Raw genomic sequence first — 17,305 nt, 5'->3', positions numbered from 1 at the left:
GCTAAGGCATCTAGAGCCGTGGCGAAGTTCAACTGCAGCACAAGATGCTTAGGTATTCCCCTGTAAGCGGACCACTAGTGGAAGGGGAACGCAAGAGGAAGCACTGTGATAGGAGAAGGCAAATGCATATGGCAGGAACAGAACCCAGTGGAGATGCAATTCCGCCACTTACCGAAGTGGGGATGCATACGTCCGGCACTAAAAACTGTGCAATTGTACTTAGTCCACCAACTGCAGGGGACAATATATAAGGCAAGTACTGTAACCGTAGTAGTGCAATTACTCCCTATGGAAGGGGTAATGCATACAAGGAGTACTGCTAGCGGAAGTGGTCATGCATACAGCAGGAACTGAATGCAACGGTAGAGATTCCGCCGTTTATGGAAGGGCACGCATATGCGATATGCAATTACTCCACTTAAGGAAGAGGTAATGCCTACGGTAACCACCGAAATGGTGATAATGCCATAACAAAACTACCTAGTGGAAATGTAATTCCGTCCCCTCTGGAAGGGGAAACGGCTACGGGCGTCACTGACAACAGCGCTCTAGCAGTTATAATGCCTTAAAGTAGGTATGGTATGCAGCAATGGTGCAAATACTCCACCTTATGAAAGGGGGTAATGCAAACGACAAGAACTGCTGGCTACTGTGGACGCAATCTCGGAAGATTGCAAGGGAGTCTAGAGAGCCCAAATCACGGATCCCCCTTGGGGGTGTGCAGGAGACCGAGGATAAATGTTCTGCTCTGGCTCGCTTGCACGCAGTTCTACCTCACAGAAACTGCCCGTGGCAGAGTAGGCCACACTGGTGGGGATACATCAACCCACGACCCGGAGGGTGGAGTGGGAATCTAAAAGGTCCATCCACCGGATTGTGCAGGTGGAGCTTATCAACCAAACGACTCTGAAGGGTGGAGTGGGAACTTCCAGAGGTTCTCTATTGGATCGTGCAGGTGGAGAATTATCAACCAAACGGCCCCGGAGGACGGATTGGGAATCCAGAGGTCCTGTACTGGAGTGTGCTGGAGAATTATCAACCAAAGGTTCCCGGAGGACAAGAGGTCCTGTGCTGGAGAATATATCAACCAAAAACTGCCCCGGAGGGCGGATTGGTAATCCAGAGGTCCTGTGCTGGAGAACTATCAACCACTCGACCCGGAGGGTGGATTGGGAATACGCCAGCTGTCCTCCCTGGCTCTGCGCAGGTGGAGGAAAATCAACCAAACGACCCAGGAGGGCGGATTGGGAACTATGAGATGTCCTCCTTTGTCCGCTATAGGACACGGCCCAGCCTGGTACCACACAGACCGGGTGGTCCTGCGGTGATGAGGGGGGCAGTATGAACGCACATTTTTACTTTATTTTTTTTCTTTGACAACTATGATGTCCAAGTGGCAGAGAGGCAGGAAGGGGTTAACTGTGTTAACGGTTAAGGCACATTGTACTGGAGATAAGGTCACAGATAAGTGCAATTACTCACCTATGGAAGGCTGGTGCCAGTTACAGAGGTGGCTGGCCAGAAAGGGTTAAGCTGTCTGAAGACCAGGGGCAGGGCTTAGCGGCATGTGGGAGAAGGAAGTGAGGCGGGAAGAATTCGCGCCACAGCGCACCCCCAGTCCAGAGCTGCGATTAACCCCTTAAGCGCCCAATCACGAGCGGATCGCATATAGGGGAGTGGGAGAGCTCCTCCGCTCCTTTTTTGCTTGTCGACCGGTGCATGGTCCCGGTCAGCAGCGGATGAAGCTGCGGCCGGGCCAAAGTGTTCGCGCATGGCCGACCGGAAGCTGTCGGTCAGCCGGAGCGTAGAGTGACTGAGGAGAGAGTGGAAGCCCCGATCGCTGGCTGAAAAATCCTACCGGCGTTAACCCTTCCAGAGTGGCGCTTGTTGGTGCCGGTCCCCGAGAGGGGTGTAACTCCTTTTCCTAGATGGTGGTAGCTGCGGGGACACCACACAGTATAACCGTGGCTGGCCGAGACAGGAGCGCTGCAAGGAAGTTTTTTTTAAGTGGCCGTGTAGCCGGCGGCCTAGAGGGGAAGTGAGGGGGTCCTGGTGCCACAACAACATAGTGTGGCGCAGATCTGCTGAAAATAACTGAGGGCCCTCAGATCCTGTCTGCAGCCATGCTTGGCAGAACCTAGTGAGGCCCCATGAACAGCAGCAAATCCGCCCCATATCCTAAGGCAGAGACTCCTAATTCTATAAAAAAAAAAAAAAAAAAAAAAAGCAAGACTATTGCCACCACGGGGGTTAAACATACTCACCTAGTCCCGTGTACTCACTTCTCTTCTCTGCTGCCATCTTTATCCCTCTTCTGGTCCAGCAGGGTCACCCCTTCAGCTACTGGCACCGTAGTGGTTGCCAAAGATGGGTCCTCAAATGCAGTTTGCAATAAATGTGGTGACCATACAGGCCAAGCATGTGTGCAATCTGGTGGAGAGGTTCCTGGGAAACCTGTGTGTGCGCACATAAGGCTCCATTCACTCGTCCGCAATTCTGTTCCGCATTTTGCGGAATAGAATTGCGGACCCATTCATTTCTATGGAGGCGCAGGATGTGTTTCCCGGATCCGGAATTGCTGGTTCACAATTCCGTTCCCGAAAAAAACTAGAACATGTCCTATTCTTGTCCGCAATTACGGAACGCACACGGACGTGTGAATGAACCCTTATCCTGATAATTGGAAGTCCTGCCATGAGAGGTAACACACGTGGCTGCAGGATGTTCTGCACATACCACTGAGATGTTAGTGTCCCTCGTATCACTACTAGGGATGACAGACTGACATAAGATGGCTCCCCAGATCACCACACCAGTTGGGGCAGTGTGTCGCTCCACCGCAAGGGCAGGATTGAAGCGCCCACCATGAGGCCTCCATACTCAAATCAGGTTGTCATTAGATCCAAAACAGAACCTGAATTAGTTACTAAAGACAATACAGTTACAGTCCATGTTTCTTGTTCATGACACCACAGCAAATGAAGGACAGTGGCTGGCTGTTAATGGCAGGACACAACTGGCACTGTGACAGCAAATTTCCTTCTGCCAAGTGCCTGGAAATGGTCCAAGTAGAGACAGGTGTGTAATGAAGGCGTCACCTGTGTATGGATGGTGGACAACAAAGCCTTGCGAGCCACTTGTGGGTGGATCAAAGAATCCTCTCCTCCTCTCTAGTCTGCCTGGAGCCTGTTGGCAGTGTGCGCCCCCTCATAACCACTGCTCCCAACACCTCCTAACATCTAGGTCAGAACGTGCTAGATGGCAGGCAGTTTATCAAAATGACAATTCTGCTTCTTTCAGTCCCATGATGCTCCCCCTCTCAAAGTCTGTCAATTGGGCAAAATCTTTTCAAGTGCATTCTAGAGGCATGTCTAGCAGTTGAAGATCTTTCACTACCCAAAAGTAGCCTCTGAGGGCAGCAGGGGAAGCACTTGCACCCTCTTGTGGAAAGAACCAGTGTCTAATCAGAGCACACCTGTAATCATTTACATATTTGCCTGAGACATAACTGCATGGCACATTTGTATCTATGCGTGTTATATTTTTTTTGTCAATGTGTGTATATTTCTTTTTCCCACCAGTCATTTCTCTTTTCTAGGAATTTTATGCAGCCCTAAGTGTGAAACATAGTGTAACTGTTTAATAAATTACATCATCCAAACCGTGCAGATATTATGCTCACTATAGAGCCAAGAAAGAAAATACTCACTCTTATCAAGGCAAAGATCTCATCCATGTAGGGGCGGATGTGGCTCCGCACAAAGGATACCAGCATCCCCAGCTGCTGGAACATAAACTGCAGACAATATGGGAAAGGGAAATTAATGTGCACATCTAGTCACAACATTACATCATGAATCTGACAGCACTTTGTGAACGCAGAGCAGCTGTATTAGATATCCGAGAGCTCCAGTCATTAGTGCATACAGTGATGAGGACTCATTGTAAACTATTCTCAGACTTTTTTTAAAATCTAAATTAGCCATTATTACAACCAATTTAACATTCATTTCTTTACATAACAGTAGCAGCTTTGTTCTGCTAACACCAAGTTCCAGGTCCCCAGCAGTAGCATAGAATTTAAAGGAGTTTTCCGGTTTTGTGATATTGATGACCTATCTGCAGTATAACAGCCATTGTAAATCTGAGAGGCAACCTATTAGGCCACGCGTCTGGCATGGTTTAATACACAAATTCTGACAGCAGATATGGGGATCTTTGTTCGATGCCCAATTGCCATGGTAACCATCTTCACCTAGCAATTGTGTCCAGGTCAGCAGGAGTGGATAGGCTGGCAGAGGGATCCCCCAAACCCCCTCTGTCAAATACCCCAGATGCCGTGGCTGCTATTCACCACGGTATCTAAGGAGTTAAATAAAGATCGAGGTTCCTCTCATCTTCTCCATTAGAGAGGGGAGCTTCTGTATATTACAGCCATTGTCCTGATTGCACAGGCACGTTTGCTATGCCCACACAATCAGCAGGACGAGTAGGATTGTCCTAATGCACGTACCAAGATGTTGCTCCGTTCACTCTCCAGGGGACTGCTGGAAATAGCCAAGTACAGACCTCAGCTACCTCTAGCAGTCCCATAAAGAATGAATGGAGCAGCAGCATGCAGAATGCACACTTGATCATCACCTATTCAGTTGTAATAGGGACACCCCTTTCTCTGCATCAGTGGGGGTCGCAGTGGTTACAGCCCCACCAGATGCTCATGTCCTTTCCTGCAGATAAGGGATACATTTAACTGTGGTACTTTAGGACATTACTGAATTTTGAACCCATTTTAGATTACTAAAACAATAAAATGTTCAGAGGTGGACATTCACTTCCAAGCCATCGGTGCCACCTTCTTCCTTGAAGATAGATTGGATGTGTGACTTACCTGAGGCGACATCAGGCCTGTCCTCTTCTAGGCCAAAATCCAATGACAAAGCACAAGAGGTAAAAAGGAAAGCTCATTAGATTAATGTAAGTGAAAACAAAATAAGATTTCCTATGAGGCGATATTCTGCGTAGACATTTTATAATTGCAGCTGACATTTGTACTGGATATAACTATAGGAGTTTTACCATTAATATTTGATGGCATGGGGTCATAACGATCATAATAGCGATCCCCAATGTGAATGGAGTAGTGGTGGACATGTGTGATCACTGTTTAATTCATTGTCCATGGGACTGCCGAGCATCGATGTGAGCGGAGCAGTGGTCATGCATATACACCTTCATTCAGACACGGGACTCCAGTTCTTCTGATCATGGGATTCCCAGTGGTTGGACCCTCTATACTCATACATGTATCATCTATTCTACCAATAGCTGATAAATGTTATTGGGAATCTACTTTAAACTCTGTAATGATCAGATGCATTCTTCAGTTAAAGTGAGAAGGATGTGAAAGCCCGCATTCTCAGCAAGGATGGGATGCCAGCAGTGGAATCTCCCCTCTCACCTCCAATTCAGTTTAGTAATTTGGTTGACAGGATACAAAATTAACAAAGGAATAGCCCTCATCTGACTAGGCCCCAAATCTAGTAACTTGACCATACGCCAAGATCCTCAGGTCCACCAGTCTTCTGCCTCCCTCGACCTTAGCTTCTTTCCTAACCAAATCCCATATCCACCACTCAGTGCTTTTAGGCTGCATATGTATTTTGCTCTGTAAAACACTGGAGTTTCTTCATCACTTACTTGAGGAGAAGGCTGGTGAGACTGTAAGAGGAAGAGCAAACAAAAAACAACTTAGACAATGCTCACCTAGGCGCAACCTTATTTAAAACAAGAAAATGCACTAATACAGCAATGCAAAAGACAAAATGTGGCGCAACATTCTCCTTCACCAAATCAACGACAAATGTCCACTGACCACCAATTGTAGGAGGCGCTGATGGCTTTCCACAGCAGCCAGGACCCTCTGCCAGAGGCATGGCCTAATAACCTGCCTGTCAGTTTTACACCGGAATACCAGGTATCTCACAGTATTATGTAAGTGACCAAAAGCTTGCCCAAACAAGTGAAACCAAAAGGGAATCTATCATCCTGATTCTAGACTATTATCTGCAGTAATACATGAGTAGTACTGCACATGAGGAGTCCAGATGCAATGTTTCCATTTCCCTCACTGTCAGCTGTGCCAGGCTAATACAACGGAGAGGATTGCTGTGCCAATGTATTTCACTGCAGCTTTAAACCACGACAATAGGGGATGGAGGAGGGGCATTGAGGTTGGAGTGGGACAAAATAAAAAAAAGCAATCTGGACTCTTAATGCTTATAGTAGACCAAGATTGTGGTGATAGATTCCCTTTAAAAAGGTGAATAAAGTCAAAGGAAATTTTTTTTAAACTGGTTATAAACCATAGAGAAAGAATACATTAAAACTGAACGCATGGCATGAATAAATATGGAAAAACAAAATGGCACATTCAGGTTTTTACGATTTACAACCTGCAAAAAAATAAAAATAAAACACTCCATCCAGAAAAAAAATAATTGGGGACACAAAATGACTTATTAAAAAAGGTAATGAATCACTTCAGCAAATGGCATTTATTATGTAGAAAAAGTTAATACAAGGCACTTACTAGTGTATTGCGATTGTCCATATTGCCTCCTTTGCTGGCTAGAGTCATTTTTCTATTACATTATACACTGCTTGTTTCCATGGTTACAACCACCCTGCAAATCCATCAGTTGTGGTTGTGCTTGCACACTAGAGGAATAAGCAATGACCTTTCTGCTGGCCAGGACAATGGGAGTGTGCACAGTCCAGCACGGCCACCGCTGCTGGATTACAGGTGGTCGTAACCATGGAAACGGGTGGTGGTGTATAATGTGATGTTAAAACTAATCAAGCCAGCAGAGAATGCAATATGAACAATCACAATACATTAGTACGTACCAAGTATTAACTTCATCTTCATGAACCATGCCGTTTGCTGAAGTGAGACAACCCATTTGTTTTTATTCTCCAAAATAAGAAATAAAATTAACATTTTATTTCTACCACACTGTATATGGCATAAAAAAATAAATAAAAATTATGCCTCTTGGAATATGTTGATGAAAAAAAAAAAATGTGCTTGTCCCTAAAGGCCCAAAATAGTCTGGTCCTTTAAGGGGTTAAATAAATTCCTATTATCCTGTTCCTCCAGATGCAATGAAGACAGATTTTCTCATATCAGCCAGTGGTCATGAAACTGATATCTGAAGACAAACGTTCAAATGTCCCCTCAATATTCCAGTTTTAAGAAAAGATTGCAGTCTGAGGCTATAATCAGCGTAAGAGTCCATAATGTAACATAAGGAAGTAGAGCAGACCATACCTCTCTCACATTGTTGTCACACAGGCGGATAACGCTCAGAAAGGTCGGCATCACCTGGGGCAAGAACTGCACGCACTTGAGTCCTAGAGACTTAAAGATGAAGGTGATGGCTTGCACTACCATAGTATGGTGGTTGGACAGAGACTGGTCCCTCAGGATGCGCATCAGAGTGACCACAGACACTGCTGGATAGAACTCATCCAGGGGCAGGTTCCCCATGTTTACCAGCATTTCACTGGTGCTATAGTCAGCTAAAGACAAGTGGGAACAGAAACAAACGTGAATGAAAACTCACAAAGCTCTATAAACAATGAAGGAAAAAAACTCCAGATTATCCCCCACAGAGAAGGAAATCAAAGCAAAATCACCAAGATCATGCAGATTGGTGGCATAATTAGTATATCATCATAATGAGAGGTACCTTCTACCGTACAAACTTTGGACCATATGTATTTTACTATAAGACCACGTGTGAAGAATAAAGATAGTTACCAGAGTCCTGACTGGTTTTGGATTCAGATAAGCTCAGTGCTGAAGCATCTCTGGACTGGTCGATCATTCCAATATTTACTTTATGTTTGTAAGGGTCCAAAGCCCCCAACAGCCCCAGCACACGGATTGCCTAGAACAAGGAATCCAGAACAAATAATTTTTTTTACCCAATATTACAGTAACACATTGGGTGGTTTCACACCACGATTTTAATGTCAAAAGTAATTGATTTATTTAAAAACGTATGCAAACTATGACTGATCTATTTTCTCAAATTTTTACCTGGAAAAAAAAAAAAAAAAAAAGGTAAACATAGCAAAAAGAAAAGTGGAGTTTGGACTGTGTGAGCTGTGATTGGTTAAATGTTTGACCTTTTTTGAGCAAGGTCCTTTCCCAGCCTGTTGGGGAAAAAAAAAAAAAACAAAAAAAAAAAAACCTATACAAAACATATGACTTTTGGTATACGTTTTTTGTTTTTTATAGAAGCCCAAACGTCCATTAAAAGGATCAATTTTTCTAATGCGTAAAAACAGATATATTTAATAGAAAATAAAAAATGTGGCACAAAAGAGGCTTTAGATTGACAGAGTGGTAGCTTGCCTCTCGGCGGATTCCTTGGTTTTGCTCAGTTTTCAGGAAATTAAGCAGCACTTCCAGCAGAGAGGGATACTTCCTGTACGGCTCCACCACATATCCCGTACTGGCCACCAACTGTCCCAGGGTCCATAAGGCAACCTATCATGGAAAGTAAGGAGGAGTCAGACATTTGACTAGAATCATACTATTAAAAGGGGTTTTCCAACTTCTGAAAAAACAAATAAATACAGAAGCAATCTTGTCAGTTCAGTGCAGGCGCTTGGGTCGTCCTGCGGTCTTTGTTTACAAGTGGCCGTTATATCATCGCTGCAGCCAATCCGTTGCCTTAGCAGGTGTGTACCATACCATTGATACCAAACTGCTACCTCTGAGTGCTGGTGTCTGTAGTGTGATACTTGACTGCAGTGGTGAAGGGCCGGCTGCTGGTAAACAAATATTTGTGTGACCATTGAAGCACCTGCACTAGATTGGGGGACTGAAACTAATTGGATTTTTGTGCTTAACTGTAAACTTTTGTTTTTTCGCCGAGTTCATTGGGGGACAAAGACCATAAACATAGCTGCTGCCACTAGGAGGCGACAAAGCTGAAAGTGTTAGCTCCTTCTCTCAGCTATACCCCTCATACAGGCACTGAGCTAATCAGTTTGTACCAAAGCAGTAGGAGACAACTAGGAGCTGGATGACCTCCCATTAGAAGGTCCTATTAAAACTTCAGCAAATGGCATTTATCATGTAGAGAAAGTTAATACAAGTAGCTGTACTGTTATTACCCATATTGCCTCCTGGCTTGATTCCTTTTTCCATCAAATTGCTGCAGACTGCAGAGGGGCGAGGAACAGGAAGGAACCTGAGTTTGGGGACTGACACACCAGATGAGAAGCATGGTAGGCCACAAAAGCCACAGCCTCGAATGGATACCGGGCATGAAATATGCACTGGCCCCGGACCTCGGAGACCTCCCTGGCCGAAGGAGAGGGCTCAGAGTGCTAAAAAGGTCTCCCTAAGGCATCGAATGGGCCAAATAAGGGAGAACAGAGCTCCACTGCTGAGAAGAAAAAACCCTTGCAGTGTGAGGGGGGAGCTCATAACAGGAACATGTCTGGGGCAGAAGCACACCATATTTCCCTATTAAAAACACTTTGTTCCTCAATCTTGCGCTGCCATCTTCTGGTGCATCTAATACTCCAAATGCCAGACCTAGAAGCAGTGGCCTCTGAGCTCCATTGCTAACAGACAGGCCCTGGCAGTACAGTTGTGAAGAAAGGGCATTTATTGTTCCCTGTGTACCTAATCTGTGTGTTATGTGCTCACTGAATGGTCATGTTTTAAAGTGTAATTATTCAGTGTACAAATAACACACATATTGGTAGACAGAGCAGAGTAAATGTGTGCCCTGCCAGGACCTTTGTAGCCACGTCCCCTCCATGCTGTGCACGGACAGATCCATTCCAGTAATTCTAGTCTCCTACTACTGCTTCTGACTGGGTAATCTCAGGCAACAAGGCTGTCCCTGATAATGATAGTGCTCAGTGGCTGGCATAAGCAGGGGGCACTGTGAAAAACACTGTGGCTTGCAACATGAGGCACTGTGGATGGCATAGTAAGGGGGCATTAAGGCTGCTAATGTGATGAGGCAATTGATTTTGGACTGTGTTTTTAGCGTATAAACTGTATATCACCCACAGGATACATACAGTAAAATTATATTTTCTATTTTTATGTTCTATTTGTGGGTGTGTATTATGGTCTGGCGAGTCTTCAATCGCAGATCCAGCCGAGTCTCCTCCTTCAGCATGCTGCCCCTTGGGAAGGTAAGCTTCGTTGGACAGCAGGTCTTAGGTGTGTTTTTGTTTTGGGCACCCCACATTTGTGTTCCTGTGAGAAAAATTAAGTAAAAAAATAATCAGCAGACCTGCAAGCAGGTATGTCTGCCTCCTGCGGACACCAAGTTAAAACTGATTAGCTCAGTGTCTGCAGGGAGGGTACAGCTGAATGAGCAAACACTTTTTCCCCACACATTGTCGCCTCCTAGTGGCAGCAGCTATACCCACGGTCTTCTGTCTCCCCCAATAAGTGAGAAAGCGAGTTTTTTTTGCCGCTGTTACTTTTATGTACAGAAGTTGGACAGCCCCTGTAATTCCAGATGTCATTGCCCTAGCATCAAACAGACCTGTCTCTTAGCCAGCAAGGAGGAGTCCTGTAACATGTCCATAATGATCGGGAAGAGTTCATCCATCCACTTCCTCATCTCTAATCCACTGACCTGGTTATGGGAAATACAATTTAGTATTAGTAATTTGTTAGACAATAATGCATTGCGAGGTGTCCCTGACAATAGTGCCTTATATATATTATGAATATACACAGGTTCACAGTTATCTATATACTTGTGCCAGATTTTTTGCACATTTTACTCCAGGATAGCGTCTAATCTGCGGTAGGAAATATTTATTAACCCTCTGCACCATGCACATAAGTTTGTAAAAGTGAACAGTGAGTATGGCTTACTGCTGGGCTGGGGTTCAGACATTCATCAACTGCAACTGACCCTGGCATGAAACGCACAAGTATGCAAGTCATTGCAGTGAAGTATGGTGTGAAAGATTTATCAAATCGGCACATATGATGATAAATCTGTCACAACACAGGTTAACCCCCTTCTCGACCACCCCACATAAAGTTACGTTGGTGGTCGGACATTTATAAATGGCACCTGCTCATGAGCAAAGGAGGCGCCATAGCTGAAGGGTGCTTGCCGTTTTAAACAGCAGACACCTGGGACTTCTGTATCCGATTGGCGATAACGTTGATCGTATACATTTAGCCCCTCAGATACCGTGGTCACATTTGATCACAGCATCTGGGAAATTAAAGACCAGGAGCACGTGCTCCCGGCCGTGTACCGGCTCCCCTGGCGAGGATCAGGAGAGCCAGATGGAGGGTGTGACAACCTCTGTACTCAGGAGTGGTACAGAGGTGACGCACATTAGTTATTATGAAGAGCCTGCCTGTGGAAGGATTCCATAGGAACTTAGTGTAATTCTCAAACTCCAATGCTACTGCATGGGAGTCTATGAAAAAAAGCAATAAAGACAAAATGGACGATTCACGGTTTGTTAGCTACACCTCCCACAAAAAGTGATCAAAAAGTCCTACACACGAGAGAATCGTATCGATGAAAAATCGCCCTGCAAAAAAAATGAGCCCTAATATGCAAGAAAAACTAAACATAGTGGTATTGTTGTAATTGTACTGACCCGGAGAATTAAACTAACAGGTCAGTTTTATCGCATAGGAAACAGTGTAAAAAATATATAAAAAAATATAACTGTGGTGGAATGGTGTTTTTTTTTTTTTATAATTTCACCCCATTTGGAATTTTTCTCAAGATTCCCACCACATTGTATACAACCGTAAACGGTGTCATTAGAAAGTGCATCTTGTCCCACAAAAACAAGAACTCGTACAGCTATGTGAATAAAAAAATAAATAAAATAAAAAAGTTATGGCTTTGGGAGGGCTGAAAGTAAGAAACGAAAAGGCAGAAAAATCACCTAGTCTTGAAAGGGTTAATAACTTAAACTAGTGTTCATTTAGACACTGACTAAAACAACTTTGCTTGTGATAAACATAGGCCAAAGTGCTTTACGTCTCTGGGAATTCATTAATTCTTTGTAGGTTGGTAAACATCTGTCTGACTTACAAAGTGGGTGTCCAATAATAATAAGAATTATCCGCTTACCTGAGCAAGCTCGCCAATTGTTGCCAGGACATTTGTCACAACTGCAGGATTGGGATCTGGCAACTTTAAGATCAGAGCCTGAGAATAGGAAACAGTCAGCATTTTAACTGATGAGTAGGAAGGCAATCTACAGTATCACAGACTGAAGGAAAGGTGGCAAAGCTAAAAATATTTCATCTGCAAGAGAATCCGACCTTAAGAATGGGCTCCATGTACGGTCGGATCAGGCGTGGGGCATTGGATACCAGGTGTCCTAACATCCGTGCACTTTGCTCTTTGTTTCTTCCAACACCACTGTGCTCTAACTCGGTCAAAATCTGAAGGTGAGAGCAAAGCGATTAGTCCAAAAAAATAGTTATATTAATATAACTATTCGGACAAGTTCACTGTAAAAAACACAAAACATGATTGGCTGTCCTATAAAGCTGAAAAGATTACATCCAGATGATGAAATAATCAGACCATAGCTGTGATTACTACTTACCTGGATGAGCATCTTACGAAGGAAAGGCATGACAAAGGCAGGGTTCATGCTGCTGAGACGGCCAATAGTGCAGATTGTCAGTTCTCGGATCTCAAAAACTTCATCGTTCATGGCCACGAACAGAGCCTGAAGATTCTCAGCCTGGGCCAAGTGAGTATCAAAGCGTTCATCCAAGGACGCCAGGACACAGTAGCGGATATCCGGATCTGTAAGGCAAAACAGACATTAGACGCCATTCTTTTTCTAATTAAAAGCATTTTGTCGTAAAAATAAATAAAATTCATTCAATTATACCTGGATCTGTAATGCCAACCACTAGTAGTTTGCTGAGAACATCGGCCACCACCTGGACAGCAGTCTGACTCACATGGCCATGTCCACTAAGAAGCTGGATTGAGGGTGTGAGAAGACGGGAACAGGTGCGTGCAGCCTCCATCCGAATTTCCTTGTGTTCGCTATTAAGGAAGTGATCGGCACAGTGGCGCACAAACTGCGTCAATGAATGACCTGTAAAATAAAAAAGTCAATTAAAAAAATGCAAGATAAGAGTAGGACCTGAAGTGTAAGTGAATATGACATAAAAAGATTATTAAAATTTATACAGAGGTAGATTCTTAGGAAACTGGAAATCTCTGGATGTATATGAGCCCACCTGGCACCCCCAGTCATAACCCAATATAGGCTATGTAGTAAAGACATAGGTAAGGCTACTTTCACACTTGCGGCAGAGTGACCCGGCAAGCAGTTTCGTTGCCGCAAAACTGCCTGCCGGATCCGGCAAAACGTATGCCAACTGATAGCATTTTTTTTTTTTTCGGTCAGCGCACGCGCAGGCCAGAAAGATGGATCCGGCATTTTGAATGCCGGATCCGGCACCGATACATTCCTGTGGAAAAAAAATAAAAAATGCTGGATCCGGCATTCAGGCAAGTCTTCAGGTTTTTTTGCCGGAGATAGAACCGTAGCATGCTACGGTTTTCTTTTGCCTGATCAGTCAAAATGACTGAACGGAAGACATCCTTACGCATCCTAAATGGATTACTCCATTCAGGATGCATGGGGATATACCTGATCAGTTCTTTTCCGGCATTGAGCCCTTTTGACAGAACTTCGTGCCGGAAAAGAAAAACGCTAGTGTGAAAGTACCCTAACAAACAAAACAAAAATAAATAAATAAAAATTATTATATATAAAAAAAAAAACACAGCAAATATATAAAAAGAAACATTACTTATAATTCTGAAACTTACAAAAAGAAACCATTACCTTCAAATTCAAAGGTGCCTAAAGTGCGGAGCGCTAAAGTGATGCTGCCCACATCGCTGGCTTCAGGAATATTAGTGAGGCTAGGTGAGGACAGCTGTTGTGCCAGGCCTCTGGGCATCCCTGGGTGCCGGAGCGGCTTGTGCATCAGAACCAGAGACAGCATCTTCAGGAGTCCGTCTTGAATGTCTTTCTTCAGCTGTGGGATGTGTCGACTCAGGTCATAAAGCACAGCCGTTAAGGCAGGGCTGGAAACAACAATAAAATACAATATATCTAACAATACATGAGCATATTCCGTACAGACCAGCACAGACACCAATTCTTACCTCAGCCCAACAGACAACATTGGTTCCAGTAGCTCTTTTATCTCCTGTTGGATGGAGGGACCCAACGCTCGAGCCAGCATACTTATGCAAGTAAACACAGTGGCGTCCACCTGCACAGATTTCTGCCTCCTAAGTGCCAAAAAACATGAAACATTAAACTTTAGTGCCACTGATCATTATCTCACCATCCCTCCCCCTTCCTCCGTACTTGCGGGCTGCAGCGGGCTTTAGTTCGATTCGCAATCCCGTGGCTCGCCGCCACATCATTCCAGCAGTAATCCCGCGAGACCCGCCGCTGGAGGTCACAGGTCTTGAGGGATTATGACAGCACAGCGCAGCCGCACTAAAAATATAAGGAGGGCCCGGCCGCCGCACTTAAAAAAAAAAAAAAAAAAAGCACTTGCGTGGCTGCGGCCCCTGCCCCCGCCCTGGAATCTAGGCTCCTCAGTATTGCCGCGTTCCGGCAAACAATCTTACAGGGCCCGGTCCTGGGCCGCAGCCTGGCAGTTGGGGACCGCTGGTCTAATATACTTTACCTTTAACAAGTTTGTCTGATTTTCTTTGTTTCTTTCTTTGGTTTATACTCCGTGCGATACACACCATGATACCAAACAGCACAGTGATTACTTTTCACTTTAAAATGGCAGGCTGACTTTTTAAAATTTGAAGACACCTGTGATGCTAATTACAGGACACACCTTAGTTTAACATATCCCTATGGTCAAATAATTTTCAAGCTTGTCTAGGGGTACCATCATTTTTGTCCAGGCCAGTTTAATTATTTTGTTTTATAAATTATTCTGTTGAACCAGAATTCAAAAGCAATGTCTGATTTTTATTAGTTGATTTTTAGCAAATCTCTTATTACTTTAGTCAGTTTCAAGTTATTTCAGTGAACATTGTGGGTTTTCCCAGACTTACTAGTAAGTGCAGGGGGACCCCTGGGCGCCGCTCTGCCCACTGGTATAGTTAGTTTTTATAGTTTGTAGAGTAGTGAAAGGTCCTCTTTAAAGGGGGTCTCGCTTCAGTAAATGGCATTTATCATGTAGAGAAAGTTAATACAAGACACTTACTATTGTAATGTGATTGTCCATATTGCTTCCTTTGCTGGCTGGATTCATTTTTCCATCACATTATACACTGCTCGTTTCCATGGTTACTGACCACCCTGCAATCCAGCAGTGGTGGTCGTGCTTGCACACTATAGGAAAAAGTCAGCCTCTCTGGTGGCTGGCACCAAGGGAGCGCTTATAGGCTAGGTTTTTTTTTTTCTATAGTGTACAAGCACGACCAGCACTGATGGATTGCAGGGTGGCCTGTAACCATGGAAACAAGCAGTGTATAACATGATGGAAAAATTATCACAATACATTAGTAAGTGCCTTGTATTAGCTTTGTCTACATGATAAATGCTACTGACTGAAGTGACAACCCTTTAAAGAAAGGGTTCCAACAATTTTGTCCACCTGCGTACACTTAAAAAATGCAAGTTAGACACAAAGGGGGTCATTCATTAAACAGAAATACGCCTATATTAGGAGTGTTTCTGGCGCAAACATCCTTTGCACCGCAATATGCAACTTTTCCCCCCTCATGCCAGGTCTAAAAAAGTGGGTATGGCAAGGGCAAGGAAGGGGACGGGCCATCAGGCCAGTCTCATTTACCATTTTCTACCAGGCTGGCTCCTCTACATAACTGCTGCAGATCCACCACCAGTGCATGGCTTTATTAAGACCGGCGTCTCACACCTAACCTACAGCTGCCTAAGGAGGCAACAGTAGGTAAGCTTCAAATACAGTTATATTGAAAAACAATTAAACATGCACCATAATCATTTCTAAATACACTGCACAGCGGATTCTGGTTCTAAATGCTAGTACGGACTGGCTGCTGGGTTTTTATATCTATGCACTAGGAGACAGCGCTGGCTCCCCTATTGGGCACAGGAGCCTAGGAGACAGACCAAGGCACTATCGCCTAGTACACAGTTATGAGCAGCCCGCAGCACAAGCACAGCTGGTATGCACTGCTATTCAATAGCAAAATCTCCTATGCAAAGTATTAAAGGAAGTCTATCACCATGAAATTCACTGTTCCACCAGGCACAATGTATTGTAGGGATAGCTCAGCTGAATGTAATGTTACCTTAGCAATCCATTGCTTCATTCTGGGAAAAAGCACTTTCAATCCATATGCAAATGAGCTATGCAGTGTCAGGATATTGATGACCTTTCCTCAGGATAGGTCATCAATATTAGATCCACAGTGGTTTGACTGCTGGCACCCCCACCCATCAGCAGGTTGTACAAGCCACCGCGGCATCTTCAACCAGCTGATTGGTGAGGGTTCTGGGAGTCAGACACCCCCTTCTTGATTGACAAGGCCAGGCAAGATGACTATGCAGGTACCTGGCCCGGTCAATCAAAGAGGAGAAAGAGGGGCTGGCAGAGGAAACTAGAGGAGCAAGGGTGCACAAAGTGGATTGGGCTCGCCCTCAGTGCACTTAACTGCTTGTCTGCATATGGGTTAAAAGTACTTAGCTAGCCCTACAAGTCATTGTACCTGGTTTAACAGTGAATTTTCTGGTGAAAAATTCCCTCAAAGAGAACCTGTCACCATGAAATACAATACAACCTGAAAGCACCATGCAATAGAGCAGGAGAAGCTGAGTGGACCGATATATAGTTTTGTGGGAAAATATTCAGTAAAACTTGTATTTTATACATTTATATCTTAACTGATCACAAGAGGTGTATAAAGCAGTCAGTACCACATTGTGTATAAGTGTGCATACAGAGACAGCTGTCAGTCACTGATAACCCCTCCTGTACGGAAAGCAGAGCTATAGATTTATAAATGACAGGTTGTACTGACTCTTCCTACAAAGCTATGTAACAACCCTTACAGCTTCTCCTGCTCTACAACATGCTGCCTGCAGATTAAACTGCATTTTGTAGTGACAGTGTTTAAAAAATAATAATCTGCAATTAACCTGCACTTCAGTAGCTTTTCAATAAATTGTGAGGCAAACTTTAAAGTTATATCCATTTGAAAAATAACACCATTAA

The 17,305-nt window shown here is 44.2% G+C and overlaps 1 protein-coding gene across 1 annotated transcript in view; it reads right to left on the bottom strand.

Annotated features, from left to right (window-relative positions):
• Positions 1–17,305, bottom strand: part of MTOR (mechanistic target of rapamycin kinase) — a 163,661-nt gene that overhangs the window by 102,663 nt on the left and 43,693 nt on the right. The window contains 11 exon segments of the mRNA XM_044282096.1: positions 3,710–3,796; positions 7,331–7,581; positions 7,823–7,952; positions 8,423–8,557; positions 10,590–10,682; positions 12,162–12,239; positions 12,356–12,478; positions 12,646–12,851; positions 12,940–13,152; positions 13,912–14,156; positions 14,238–14,366. Coding sequence (XP_044138031.1) covers positions 3,710–3,796; positions 7,331–7,581; positions 7,823–7,952; positions 8,423–8,557; positions 10,590–10,682; positions 12,162–12,239; positions 12,356–12,478; positions 12,646–12,851; positions 12,940–13,152; positions 13,912–14,156; positions 14,238–14,366 — 1,690 coding nt within the window.

This window comes from Bufo gargarizans, chromosome 2 (genome assembly GCF_014858855.1).
Source record: "Bufo gargarizans isolate SCDJY-AF-19 chromosome 2, ASM1485885v1, whole genome shotgun sequence".
Taxonomy (NCBI): domain Eukaryota; kingdom Metazoa; phylum Chordata; class Amphibia; order Anura; family Bufonidae; genus Bufo; species Bufo gargarizans.
The sequence above is the reverse complement of the archived record's forward strand: the minus strand, read 5'-3'. Positions and strand labels throughout refer to the sequence as shown.